The sequence below is a fragment of the Watersipora subatra genome, chromosome 1 (assembly GCF_963576615.1).
Source record: "Watersipora subatra chromosome 1, tzWatSuba1.1, whole genome shotgun sequence".
NCBI lineage: Eukaryota > Metazoa > Bryozoa > Gymnolaemata > Cheilostomatida > Watersiporidae > Watersipora > Watersipora subatra.
The window spans coordinates 54,979,483-54,994,057 of record NC_088708.1 but is presented as its reverse complement, the minus strand read 5'-3'; the positions used below and the strand labels follow the sequence as shown (position 1 = coordinate 54,994,057).

Below are 14,575 nucleotides of genomic sequence, written 5' to 3'. Positions count from 1 at the left end.
GGGAGCACAACTCCTTCTCTTCCTACCAAGAATAATCGCTTCATGTTGAAAGATATGAAACATGTTTGTAAAAGCTTATGGAAAATTTTAAAATGATGAGGACACATGTCCTCTGATGTCAGGCCAATCCTGTTTCAATGAATAATTTTTCACTTGCAGTAAAGAAATTCTCACAACTTGCAGAATGTACAGCGATAAAAAAGTGCTCTCTTTAATTAGTAGAAGTATGCCTGTGTTTGAGAGATTAGGTTGTACCTTGTTGGCCTCTATATGCTTAGGCAGAAATGTGTGCGTTTGTGTGCATACGAGCGCATGTGTGTGCGTGTACCTGTGTGTGCGCATGTGCACACACACATACGCACACAGAGGTGCACGCATATATCATTGTACACCATTAAAGATATATCATTGTAGGAATATCATTGCAGACCGAACTTGCAACAGGCACCAAAATGCTACATGCTAAAAGTCATGTTACAATCTCGACTAGGTAAGAGCACGCAATTCTAGGCTACAATGGAACATTTTACTCTGCCTAGATATGTCTGCGTATGAAATACACAGTTATTATTTTATTTTAATCTTGCATATTGCTGCAACCAACTTGAAAGCTTTTTGCATAGCCAGACACCTGATTGACTCAGTTTATTTTTCTAAAGAAGCTAGTAGAGACTTATACAATATTAATTCAACTGCCAAATGCGAACGCTGTCAATCTGGAAAGATGCATCATCTCCTTGCCATGTTGGGTACCAGAGATTCTTTGATTTCCAAAACTTTTCTGGGCCGTTGCTGTCAGAGTTTCTCCAGGGCTTGTTGTAGTTAGCATTCGAGACTCCGTCTGGGAAGAATCCATTTGTGCCTCCAACAGCCAAGTTGATGATGAGGTAGAACTGCAAAGCATCCGTGCATGACTGTATAAATCATTTCAGTAGTAAACACATAGAAGTGTTTGTAAGGTAAAACGTTATTAATGCTGAAGGGTTGGCGTATTCAATGTGTGTATAAAACATTTTGGATGACAGTAACGCCTACACTTTTCTACTAAGTGTGATATATGATAACCATATGCTTACTGAATTACAACTATAGAATAACTTTATCACAAAAATAAAGCATGAAAACTAATCTATGAATATTGATCTATAATTATTGATAATTACGCTGTAAGTAAATGTTTTATAGATAAGGAATTTTACCGGATGATCAAAGGGAGCATTTTTGGAATTTCCCCAAATGTTTGCTCCTGGCAGGTTTCCCCATCTGAAGAATCCTTGACTCGGGGTTGGGAAATCTACTATCTTTTCATCATTCAAGTATAACCTATACAAACAAAGCAACAACTGAGGATGCAAGATTAACACCAATTATATACATAGATGGCAGCAAGAGGGAGACATTAACAAACTGAGCTAAACCAATAAAAGAACAAAATGGTTTTGAGTAGAGTGTAAGTACTAATACTAGGTAAAGTCATAGAGGCAATTATGTATAGTCATAAAGATAACTATAGGCATAGAAGTAACTATAGTCATAGAGGTAAATATAGTCATAGAGGTAAATACAGTCATGGAGGTAACTACGGGCATAGAGATAACTAAAGGCATATAGGTGAATATAGTTATAAGTAGCTATAATCATATAGAGGTAACTATAGTCATAAAGCTAACTATAGACCTGAAGGTAACTACAATCATAGCGGTAAGTATCGTTTGAGGTAACTATAGTTATAAAGGTACCTATTGGCATATAGGCAACTATAGTCACAGAGGTAAATAAAGTTAGAGTTAATTATAGTCATAGAGGTAACTATATTCATAGAGGTAAATATAGTCATAGACATAAATATGGTCATAGAGGTAACTATAGGCGTAGAGATAACTAAAGGCATAGAGGCAACTATTTAATCATAAAAGTAACTATAGGCATTGTAGCAGGACAGGTATCCAGCCTTAAATTTCTTTCTATCAAATCAACTCACGTGGACTTGTCTGCACACTGACAAGTTTGGTAAGAAATAATTACACTCATATACATAAACTTTATAATTTAGGGCAGAATAAAACAGAGGAGTTGTCATTGGCTCTCATGTCAAGTGATTGGCACATTAGCAATTTTAAAGCCAATTTTCATCATTTTTATATTCAAACACATAAACTTACTTCATCCCTGCTTCAGTCCAATAGAATGTGTATTTGTTGAATCTGTCTGCAAGTGTTCCAATGCGTGATTTGGTTTGCTTACTTGTCATGGTATATCTGTTGACATTTGCAGTTCCCCAGTGCAGTGTTGTACCCATGTACTCGACACCGAGGTTACCATAGTGTCTATTTCCTCTGCTTTCCATCATGTCTATCTCTCCAGATCTTGGCCAACCACCATAGGTATGTGACTTTGGGTACATCCAAAGAGCTGCCCAAAAAAATTGAGCCAAGTTGAATATTGACAGATTTATTTGGAGGTATTGATTATATTCAGCTAATCTACCATTATTTAGCAGTACCATCGCTAAAAAAGGTTTGTTAGAGGTGCATTTCAACTATGGGGATCGTTGTGAAGTTAATAAAAAATGCTTTCTTGTTTTTTCAATATATTGTCCAATTATCTGTAAAATGCAGTTTAAACATTTGCATTGTTTACTTTTTAAATATAAAACATGCTCTCACTTTACAAGTAGGTCTTGTCACATTTTTGCCCAATTTCATTCAAACTTTACTCGCATATGCTCCGAACTTTCCATCAGGTCGCTAAAAGTATTTGGGCTATGTCATTAAAAATGAAAGAAATTCAGGGCATCCCCAGACTTACCGCTAGTGAAAAAGTAAATAGAGCTCATTATGAACTTCAAGATTAAATTGTGTCACTTACCAGGCCAGAGCCAGTCTCCTCTTGGTGCCTTGGCAACGATTTCCACTTTCCCATATTTGATGGTAGCCTTAGAGGTTATTCTGCCAGACATAACAGGGTTGAGAACACCATTCTTACCCTCTCGCAAGCACCCATAGCTAGCGGACTGAGTACAAGTGCCATACATTGCTGCAAATACAGTTAAGGTCGCTCAGTCTAGATTTACCGAAGATCTAAAAAAAAGGATAATTGTTTTAAAACTGTGCAAAGAGAGAATCGTTACTTGGTAATATTACCTCTCATATCCCATCTTCCAGAAGTAAGAAAACTTTCTCCATATTTGTCAGCGGTTAGGGTCTGTAATAAAAAAATATATTTTAAGATTAAAGCTTGACTGTAGTTAGTGGAATATGTTCTGTACTTATGAGTTTTAGTTACCATATTTATTTTAGTACAATGCGCAAAGATCTGTACTGATGTTCAATCGTATCGAACGTGTCATGCACCAGTAAATAGAAGTAAATGGAGTACAGATGCCTTTCAGATATTGGGAAAGCTAATGAAAGGCAGGAATACGGACACAAAGCTAAGATTGCTGAATTGTTATGTGTACTGCATCCTTACATCTGACAGTGATTGTTGGACAATATCAAGTTAGATGGTACAAAGACTGTAAGTAATAGAAGTGTGGTTCCTTAGGCAATCGTTTAGAATATCATGGCTGGATCACATCACAAATTTTGAAGTATTAAAAAAAGCGGAGAGAGAAAAAAACCTAATCAAAACAATCAATAAAAGACAGCTAGAGTTTTTTTGGGTACATAATGGGACAGGGTATAGAGAACTTGACGGTATAAGAAAAAATTGAAGAGAGGTGAACAACGAAGAGAGGGAGAGAGAGAGAGAGAAAGAAAGAGAGGAAGAGAGAGAGAGAGAGAGAGAGAGAGAGAGAGAGAGAAAGAGAGGGAGAGAGAGAGGGAGGGAGAGAGAGAGAAAGGGAGAGAGAGGGGGAGAGAGGGAGAAAGAGGGAGAGAGAGGGAGAGAGAGAGGGGGAGAGCAAGCATTGTTGAAAAGAACAAGAGATAGGAAGTGGTGGAGAACCATGACCACCCACGTTCCCACAGGGCATGTCACTTAGTGAAAGAGAATTACAGGTAGTCACATAGCATGCTGTTGCCCAATAAAGCCTTACCCTTACTACAGCGCTCCTTGCAATCATTATTAAAACATGATTTACGAAACAAGTTTTTGTAACAACTCTAAATAGTGATAATACCGCTTGTTGCTTTAATTCACAATTGTGCAATTGCTATTCTACGTACACTTGTCTTTGTGAGCATGTCTTTGCCATTTTACTCATAAATGACATTCGCTAGTAATATTTTATTCAGTTACCCCAGATATTGTAAATCTAATTCACAGTAAAAGTGTTCTTTCCGTACATTATGTTTTGTTTAAGATGGAAGTTATTGTTACATTCTATCCTAGGTCTGTTCCAAGAAAAAAGGGTGTTAAAAACATTCTACCTATTTTCCAACACAAGTGAGTGTTATAATGGAAAAAAATACAGGAAGTCATAGCATAAATAATAACTAGTATCAAGCCATGACATTAGCTACATGTTGAGGTGTGTCACTACTTTACAGGACCTATAGTTTAACTCACTAAATGTAGCGGAGCTTTGGATTTCTCAAATCAGCTGGCAGCTATCCTAGACAGCCAAGTGTTTAGGTATCAAGATATCATCAGGTTATAGGATACTGGACACAAGCAAGCTTAACTAGGCGTTGTGTACAAACATACTTACTGGCTTGATGTGGAGAGCTCCCTTTCTAGTAAACGTGTTTTGTGCTAAGTTGGTGTAGGCCTGAAACTCCCAGTTCTAAAACAATAACCAAAAGTTTAGCATTGTTAAGTCATACTAACAGAGACTCTCAGGCTGTGTGTTTATACATACTCTAGTAGTAGTATTCTTTTAGTGCAGTCTCAGGTTTATAATAGTGAACAATTTTATGTTTCCATATGTTTCAAAAGGATGCACTAGTTTAGAAAAAATCCTGTCTTATGTTTTTTGTTTTATAATTTTCATTGTTTTGCAAATAGCTAGTTTCAGTAAAAAAAGGAAAACTCACACAAAATTAAGATTTGTTTGCAAACTTCTAATCTATTAAACCAAACTTTCACATACAAATACATATAGCATATATTTAGTTAGAAAAAAAATTACAATGGAAGAAAGACCCAAAGTTGCTCATGTGTTTTATTTCTTATTGTTCTGACCCCAGCTATAGAACGGTGCTCTTTCACTATAATTATATAGAGCTCAGGAGTTAGCTGCTCTCATAATCTTACTAAAAGTATAAAGCTTTTATCATGTTATAATAAAAATATTAATGAATTGGATAAACTAAACATAGCTAGAATATTTTGTTGCAAGTTTAGAGGTCATATAAAGGTTACATGAGTTTTATACCCTTCCTTGTACGTTTACTTCATCAATAAATAACGCATGACGTCACAAACCACTGTAATGCGTATGCAATCACTTTATAAAATGCATGGAGTTATCCACCACTTTATTTGTAAAAGTAGGCTTTGGTACTCACCCCGCCACCCCATAAAGTGACATCCTGGTTCCACTTGCTCGTATCGAATGGTCCATCAAATGTATCTTCTAGCACAAGACTAAGGCCCCTGTTTCCTAGTTCTTTGTTGTCTAAAGCTGTGCGCCCTGCTACAGCGTGCAATACATTGCACCCAACAAGCAGGCCTCTAAAAAATATGAAAGAATCACAAGTAAATATTTTTCAAGAATTCACAGATTTATAACATGCTTTATAGCTTTCTGTAAAACTGAGAGCGAAATTGGAAAATTTAAGCAGACCTTATTGGTCTATGTGAATAACCAATCAGCCTTAAAACTTTTTAAACTGTGATTAACCAATCTCCTAGAAAAACTTTTATAATAAAATAATTATGCAGTACAAAAATATTCTACTCAAAACAACAGATATAAGTAGGCAAAAACTGCATGCTTTTCATAATACATTATGTTTTGCTTATTTTGTAACATTTGCGATTGAGTCACGCCTGTATTTTAACAACTTTCTTATTAAACTGTTAGTACTTACATAGCCAATGAACTCTTGTTAAAGTAATACAAAAAACATAATGCAAACTTGAATAGCTCAAATAATATAAAAGGCCTTTTTAATTAATCAAGGATAAACAAAATAAAATAAACTCACAAAAGTAAAATTAGAGGACGCATGGTTCTCAGCAAAACTCGTCTGCACAGACACAATGAGATCCGGAATACGAGTGACTTGACATGCTCACATTCTCCAGCTAGTGGGGGAACTGCACCAGCTGTTCTCTAATCACCATTCATTTGAGTTGATATGGTCTTGGTAAGGCTGAGAGTAAACCGTTTGGAGTTTTTAATCCATTATGCCATGGTCAATCAATTGACCTCTCCGCATTATAAAGGGGTGAAGACGTTAGCAGATTAATAAAATGTCTGCGAATACCAGTTTACCAGCACTGTATGAAATGGTGGGATCACATGTAATCTACTGAGCTGATATATTCCTAGTAAGAAAATGGCACTCAGAATAGCCCTATGTTTGCTTTAAGATAGATATCCATTTCAGTAGCTCTATATAAAAGCTGTGGTAGGAACCTGAGGCATTGGTAAGCTCTTTGAACTTTAGGGTTATAAAATTAGATTGTGTAAAAAACGGCATCATAATTGTTTCATCTTTTTCTAGTTCAGTAGATCCCTGAGGTACAGCAATAATCCGTTTTGGGATCAAGGTCGTAAGGTGAAATCGCCGTATGGCAAGGTCTCTTAACATTTATGCTTTCTGATATTTCTCTTTTGGAAAAATGCAAAGAAGCCTGTTTCTTGCAGCTCCTCGAAATATTTCTGAAATAACCCGTGCACCTGTCATTAACAGTGCCCATAAGACAACTTGTAAGACTTTTGTGGGTGTTTTTGTGCAATAAATCTATAGCAAGGTTTTGAGACCAACTAATAGCTTTCCTTATTTTTGCCGACATCTGACCTTTTTTCTGTCTTCTCCTTATTTGAGTTTCTTTACTACTTCCAGCTTTGTTTTCATAGTAATCATTTTCTTTGGTTTTTTATTTACTATCACTAGAAACTTTTGAACTCATGACTAACGAATTAAATGTTAATATAAGACCTGAAAAGCACGATGTATAATTATACTATATCGTACACACTCACACAAAATAAACACTGTTCAATCTTTTGCTGATTTTTCACTTAGCTTGCCGTAAACAACAGATGACATCTCAGATTGCTTTCAGAATACACAGTTATAAATTTATTATAACCTGGTATATCTCTGCAACCAACTTGAAAGCTTTTTGCATAGCCAGACACCTGATTGACTCAGTTTATTTTTCTAAAGAAGCTAGTAGAGACTTATACAATATTAATTCAACTGCCAAATGCGAACGCTGTCAATCTGGAAAGACGCATCATCTCCTTGCCATGTTGGGTACCAGAGATTCTTTGATTTCCAAAACTTCTCTGGGCTGTTTCTGTCGGAGTTCCTCCAGGGCTTGTTGTAGTTAGCATTCGAGACTCCGTCTGGGAAGAATCCATTTGTGCCTCCAACAGCCAAGTTGATGATGAGGTAGAACTGCAAAGCATCCGTGCATGACTGTATAAATCCTTTTAGTAGTAAACACATAGAAGTGTTTGTAAGGTACAAAGTTATTAAGGCCTAAGGTTTGGTGTAATCAACGCATGTATAAAACATTTTGGATGACAGTAACACCTACACTTTTCTACTAAGAGCGATAAATGATAACTATATGCTTACTGAATTACAACTATAGAATAACTCTACCACAAAAATAAAGCATGAAAGCTAATCTATGAATATTGATCTAAAATTATTAATAATTACGCTGTAAGTAAATATTTTATAGATAAGGAATTTTACCGGATGATCAAAGGGAGCATTTTTGGAATTTCCCCAAATGTTTGCTCCTGGTAGGTTTCCCCATCTGAAGAATCCTTGACTCGGGGTTGGAAAATCTACTATTTTTTCATCATTTAAGTAAAACCTATACAAACAAAACAACAACTGTAAATGCGGTAATAACACTAATTATATACATATATAAGTCAACTAGGAGAAGCCTTCACAAACTGATTTAAATCAATGTAAATACGGAAGGGATTTAAGTAGAGTGTGAGTAGGACTACTAGGTAAAGTCATAGAGGTAACTATAGGCATAGAAGTAAATATATTTAGAAGCAACTATAATCATAGAGGTAACTATAGTCATAGAGCTAACTTATTATAGGCATAGAGGTAACTATAGTCATAGAGGTGAATATAACCATAGAGGTAACTATAGGCATTGTAGCAGAACAGGTATCTAGCCTTAAATTTCTCTCTACCATATCAACTCACTTGGACTTGTCTGCACTCTGGAAAGTTTAGTAAGAAATAATTACATTCGTATACATAAACTCCGTAAATTATAACATAATAAAACAGAGGAGTTGTCATTGGCTCTCATATCAACTTTAGCAATCTAAAGCCAATTTCCATCATTTCTATATTCAAACACATAGACTTACTTCATCCCTGCTTCAGTCCAATAAAACGTGTATTTGTGGAATCCGTCTGCGAGTGTTCCACTGCGTGATTTGGTTTTCTTACTTGTCATGGTATATCTGTTGACATTTGCAGTTCCCCAGTGCAGTGTTGTACCCATGTACTCGACACCGAGGTTACCATAGTGTCTATTTCCTCTGCTCTCCATAATGTCTATTTCTCCAGATCTTGGCCAACCACCATAGGTATGTGACTTTGGGTACATCCAAAGAGCTGCCCAAAAAATTGAGCCAAGTGGAATATTGACAGATTCAATAGGAGGTATTGATTATATTCAGCTAATTTATCATTATTTAGCAGTACCATCTCTAAAAAAGGTTTGTTAGTGGTGCATTTCAACTATGGTGATTGTTGTGAAGTTGATAGAAAAATACTTTCTGGCTTTCTCAATATAATGTCCAATTATCTGTAAAATACAGTTTAAACATTTGCACAGTTTAATTTTTAAATATAAAACATGCTCTCACATTACAAGTAGGTCTTGTCACATTTTTTGACCAATTTCATTCAAACTTCACTCTCATATGCTCCTAACCTTGCGTTGGTGCAGTAAAAATATTTTGTTTCAAAATCCATCTAGCTCATGAGAACCATCCTCTTAAACAAAGACCTGCGCGCTATCTGATTGCAAATAAAAAAGATTTCAGGTATCGCAGAACTTACTGCATGTAAACTAATAAACACAGCTCGTTGTATACTTCAAGAAGAAATTGTGTCGCTTACCAGGCCAGAGCCAGTCTCCTTTTGGTGCCTTGGCAACGATTTCTACCTTCCCATATTTGATGGTAGCTTTAGAGGTTATTCTGCCAGACATAGCAGGGTTGAGAAAACCATTCCTACCCTCTCGTAAGCACCCATAGCTAGAGGACTGAGTACAAGTGCCATACATTGCTGCAAATACAGTTAAGGTCGCTCAGTCTAGATTTACCAAAGATTAAAAAAAAGGATAACTGTTTAAAAACTGTGCAAAGAGAGAATCGTTACTTGGTAACATTACCTCTCATATCCCATCTTCCAGAAGTGAGAAAACTTTCTCCATATTTGTCAGCAGTTAGGGTCTGTAATAAAAATATATATTTTAAAATTAAAGCTACTGTCATTATTGAAACAAATCTTGTAGTTATGAGTCTCGGTTACCAAGTTTATTCAATTGAAATGTCCAAGATTTTATACTTATGTTCAATCAAAAGTTAAGCCTGGTTTCCATATGACAGTGCAATGATCGTGCGCGGCCCAGTGATCGTGTGCAATGCTTTTCTTGGGCCGCGACGCAGTGTTTCCATATCACGCGTAGGCGCCATGCTTGCATTGGACAGGGTGGATAATTTTCTTACTTTTTCGTAGGAGAGACATATTTCTTCGGAAAAACAGCCCTCTGTCGCGAAATTGCGCTGTCATATGAAAACCAGGCTTACTCTTTTGTACGGGAGACCGATTTCTTCGGAACACATCCCTCCATTCGAATTGTGGGATAGATTGAAAAGGTCTAGCGGTGCACTGTGGGATACATCATCGCGCGCACCCATCGCAAGGATCCATTCTGTTGGATCCTTGCGGTTAGCGTACACACGTCGCGCGATCGTCATGCGTTGACGTTTCCATGTTACAGCTGGCCTACGCACGACGTCATGCGCCTTGTTGCGCGCCTTGCGCTGTCATATAGAAACCAGGCTTTAAGGGAGCGTGTCATACGCAAGTAAATATGGTAGTCACATAGCACACTGTTTCCCGATACATCCTTATCGTGGCTACAGTGTGCAATCATCATCAAAACAAGATATACAAAACAAGTTTATGTATCAGCGCTATATATGGGTAATGCTGTTTGTTGATTTCATGCACAATTGTGCAATTGCTATTTCACGTACACTTGTATTTACGAGCTTGTCTTTGCCATTTTGCTCATAAATGACAATTCACTAGTAATGTTTTATTCAGACACCCCAGATATGGTAAATCTAAGTCACAGTAAAAGTGTTTTGCACATAATGTCTCATTTAAGATGAAAGTTGTTGTTACCTAGCTTCTATCCTAGATCTGTTCCAAGAAAAAAAGTGTAAAAAAACATTTTATTAATTTTCCGACATGAACGGGTGTCATACTATTCTGGAAAAATACAGGAAGTCATAACATAAATAGTAACTGGTATCAAGCCATGACATTAGCTACCTGTTGAGGTGTGTCACTACTCTACAGGACCTATAGTTTACTTGACTAAATGTACAGAGTTTTGGATCTACCAACTCCTCTGGCAGCTATCCCAGACAGCCAGGTGTTTAGGTATCTAAATGTCGTCAGGTCATAGGATACTGGACACAAGCAGGCTTAATTAGGCGTAGTGTACAAACATACTTACTGGCTTGATGTGGAGAGCTCCCTTCTTGGTAAACGTGTTTTGTGCTAAGTTGGTGTAGGCCTGAAACTCCGAGTTCTAAAACAATAACCAAAGGCTTAACAATGTTAAGTCATCCTAACAGAAACTCATAACAGTCGCTTGATGATCCTTTATGTTCATAACAAAGAAATATTTTAGAGGGGATGCTGCCGTATGTTTCAAAATGGTAAACTATTTTAAAAGGTTTACTGTCTTGTTTCAAAATGGTGAACTATCTTAGAAGAGGTGCGGCCCTATGTTTCAAATGGTGAGCTATTACAGAAGAGGTACTGTTGTATGTTTCAAAATAATGGGCTGTTTTAAAAACAGTTACATGTATGTAGTTGCAAAAGTCAAGAAAAGCTTAAAGAAAATTGAGATTTCGCTTTTGGAAATTTCTAATCTATTAAACCAAACTTTTACATAAAAGTAAATACATTTTGTTACAAAAAAATACAATAGAAAGAAGACCCAAAATTACTCATATATATTAGTTTGAATTCTTCTGAACGAAGCTGCTGCCGGGCATACCTCGATTCTAATTATAGAGAGTTCAGGAGTTAGCTGCTCTCATAATCTTACAAAAAGCAGAAATCTACCATCATGTTATAATAAAAATACAAATGAATTTGATAAACTTAACATAGCTAGAATAATTTGTTTGAAGCTTAGAGGTCATATAAAGGTTACATGGGTTTGATCTCCTCGCTCGTATGATCACTCCATCAATAATTAATTCATTGCATCACATACATGGGAACAGCTGTAATGCTTATGAAATCACCTCATAAAATGCATAGAGTTATCCACCACTTCTTTTGTAAGAAAATTTTTTGGTACTCACCCCGCCGCCCCATAAAGTGACATCCTGGTTCCACTTGCTCGTATCGAATGGTCCATCAAATGTATCTTCTAGCACAAGCCTCAAGCCTCTGTTTCCTAGTTCCTTGTTATCTAAAGCTGTGCGTCCTGCACTTGATGACACTGAGTTTCCTGTGGACACTGGGTTAACAGGTTCTACAGGGTTCACAGGATCTACCGATGAACTTCCACTGGATGCCACCCACCTTTATATATAAAAAGACTTATGTTAAAACACAAGATTTGATGTGTTTTTTGGTAACTTGGATAACATCAATTGTTAGTGAGGGAGACCTATTCAGGCTATATACTGAAAAACTTGGAATTTGATATGGTTGAGGTGTTATTTATATATTGCAGACATAAACTCAGCAGTGTGGTGTATAACGTTAGCCAGTATGTAGTCACTGAAAGAAAATTGCTTTTTATAAACAATTTTAAATGCAGAATAGCTATAGGTAAACAAGGACACAATTAAACCACAAATACTTTTAGCTGTGTTTTTTGTTCTCAAAAATTGTTTCCAGAAATATGTCTGTTAAAGGTTGACTTGCAACAAAATTCACATTACCGTTGTTTGATATGAAAATATTCACCATGTCTTACTCTGTTGTGTTGTAGATGCAAAATATGTAGAAATGTGATTACAAGCTCTTAAAAGCTCAAAAACGAACAGAAAATCGCAGCCACACGAGACAGCCGTAGTTTGGAATCTCTTTCCAAAATGACTCAAATGTGACGTAGTTGTGAGAGATGGTTTCTGCTTACACTTTCATGCAACCTTCTTCGTCGAAATATTTTTACAAATACATGTATACTTCACGCATTCAATAAAATCATGTCTATTGTTCTTACGCATCTGTTTTATCGTCATCGTAATGCTGTCACTTTTAGCAGTGATATCCTATAACTTACCATAAAAATTTGTTTAATTTTTTAGCCTTAGCTTGAAGGAGTACATATCATTGTCTAATAATCATGACTAGCCTGTTGGTCACTTGTGATAATCGAAAAGTGTTGCAGAAATTATTTGCGAAGTATTGGGTCACATGATCAAAGTACAACTTGCCGATTAGACCAAACCAAAACAAAACTGTAAAGTAGCGAGCATCTATATTTGATACGGGGTCTTCGGTAAAACCCAAAGTGTTTGTCATAAACTAGTGCTACGATAAGTTTTATATTGAGCTTCTTATTGGCCTTTCAATTCACGTGAGAAAATTACGTGACAAGGCAATAACCAAATTTCATGGCTACGTCATCGAAATAAAGAGATTCCAATCTTCGGCGGCTTTTCGTTTTTGAGCTTTTAAGAGCTTGTAATCACATTTCCAAATATTTTGCACCTACAACACAATAGAGTAAGACATGGTGAATCTTTTGATACCAAATAACTGGAATGTGAATTTTATTGCAAGTCCACCTTTAAGCTTTAATATTAAGTACTTTATGATATCATTAATAACTTCTCGCTTCTGGGTTCAACGACTTGTAATCAATACTGAATTTTTTCTAATTTTGTAAAGCTTGATATTCATATTGAAATTTTATAGTACTGCAGTCCAATATTTAAACAAAAATAAAAACAGAAAAACTACGCTAACAGTTAAAAGCTATCTATAGCAGCACTTCTAGTTGTTGTTAGCAAAGTCACTATATAGCTGTTTGTGCAGTTATTAAATAGAAAGACCAAAACTCTAAGTACCACAGATGACTCATGTGTTGCACAAAGGTTTGAACAGAACTGCAGCTCTCTATTCAACTAAACTCTGAAACTATCTTTGATAGAGCAGTAACGATATGGAGTAACAGTAATTTTAAAAATATGCTGATTTTTCAGTGATCAAAAATCACCGGCAGCTATTACCTCTGATTAGTTAGTGACTGCCCCAGGCCATTGATTACCATATATATCCAGTAGTTGACAACTCCTCCTTTGGCATCCACGTATCTGTTCTCATGCACCCATTTGTTACCTGATATAGAGAAGAGACAACTCCGTATTTATACATATTTTAGCTGCAGTATGTACATACTCTACTGCAAGTATCTGATTATACTTTGACTAGGAATATTCAAAATGTTCAGCACTAACTCTACAAAATGTAAATAGAATTGAAGGAATACTTGGTAATCAATCAGGGATGAGAATTCCTATACTAACAAGGCTCTTTGACAGAGCAGGCATTTAATTGAAACCTAAAGTTTTCAATGTCAGACATTCTCGCTGCCAACATTCCACTAGACAGGTTTTCATGACAAGCTAGCAACTATACTGGTTATCATCAAATAGTCATCAGCACCAGTTATCATCAGTTAGTCATCAGTATCAGTTATCATCAGTTAGTCATAAGCACCAGTTATCATCAGTTAGTCATCAGTTTTAGCTATCATCAGTTAGTTATCAGTACCAGTTAGCCATCAGTTAGTCATCAGTACCAGTTATCATCAGTTAGTCATCAGTATTAATTAACCATCACTTAGTCATCAGCACCAGTTAGCCATCACTTAGTCATCAGTACCAGTTAGCCATCAGTTAGTTATCAGCACCAGTTAGCTATCAGTTAGTTATTAGTACCGGTTAGCCATCAATTAGTCATCAGTACCAGTTAGCCATCAGTTAGTCATCAGTACCAGTTATCATCAGTTAGTCATCGGTTTTAATTAACCATCACTTAGTCATCAGCACCAGCTAGCCATCAGTTAGGCATCAGTACCAGTTATCAACAGTTAGTCATCAGTACCAGTTAGCCATCAGTTAGTTATCAGTACCAGTTAGCCATCAGTTAGTCATCAGTACCAGTTAGCCATCAATTAGTCATCAGTATTA

General features: G+C 36.3%; 2 protein-coding genes across 2 annotated transcripts; both read right to left on the bottom strand.

Annotated features, from left to right (window-relative positions):
* Window positions 1-673: 673 nt before the first annotated feature.
* On the bottom strand, window positions 674-6,146 carry LOC137404437 (beta-1,3-glucan-binding protein-like). The gene is made up of 8 exons (XM_068090643.1): window positions 6,096-6,146; window positions 5,454-5,619; window positions 4,655-4,729; window positions 3,144-3,204; window positions 2,869-3,036; window positions 2,163-2,412; window positions 1,200-1,323; window positions 674-893 (listed from the first exon to the last, which is right to left on the bottom strand). The coding sequence occupies exons 1-8, from the start codon at window positions 6,116-6,118 to the stop codon at window positions 684-686; spliced, it is 1,077 nt and encodes a 358-aa protein (XP_067946744.1). The 5' UTR covers window positions 6,119-6,146; the 3' UTR covers window positions 674-683.
* A 1,154-nt stretch (window positions 6,147-7,300) lies between these two features.
* LOC137392816 (beta-1,3-glucan-binding protein-like) lies at window positions 7,301-13,702 on the bottom strand. Its single transcript, XM_068079151.1, has 8 exons — window positions 13,613-13,702; window positions 11,729-11,951; window positions 10,867-10,941; window positions 9,508-9,568; window positions 9,234-9,401; window positions 8,474-8,723; window positions 7,827-7,950; window positions 7,301-7,520 (listed from the first exon to the last, which is right to left on the bottom strand). The coding sequence occupies exons 1-8, from the start codon at window positions 13,651-13,653 to the stop codon at window positions 7,311-7,313; spliced, it is 1,152 nt and encodes a 383-aa protein (XP_067935252.1). The 5' UTR covers window positions 13,654-13,702; the 3' UTR covers window positions 7,301-7,310.
* Window positions 13,703-14,575: the final 873 nt, after the last annotated feature.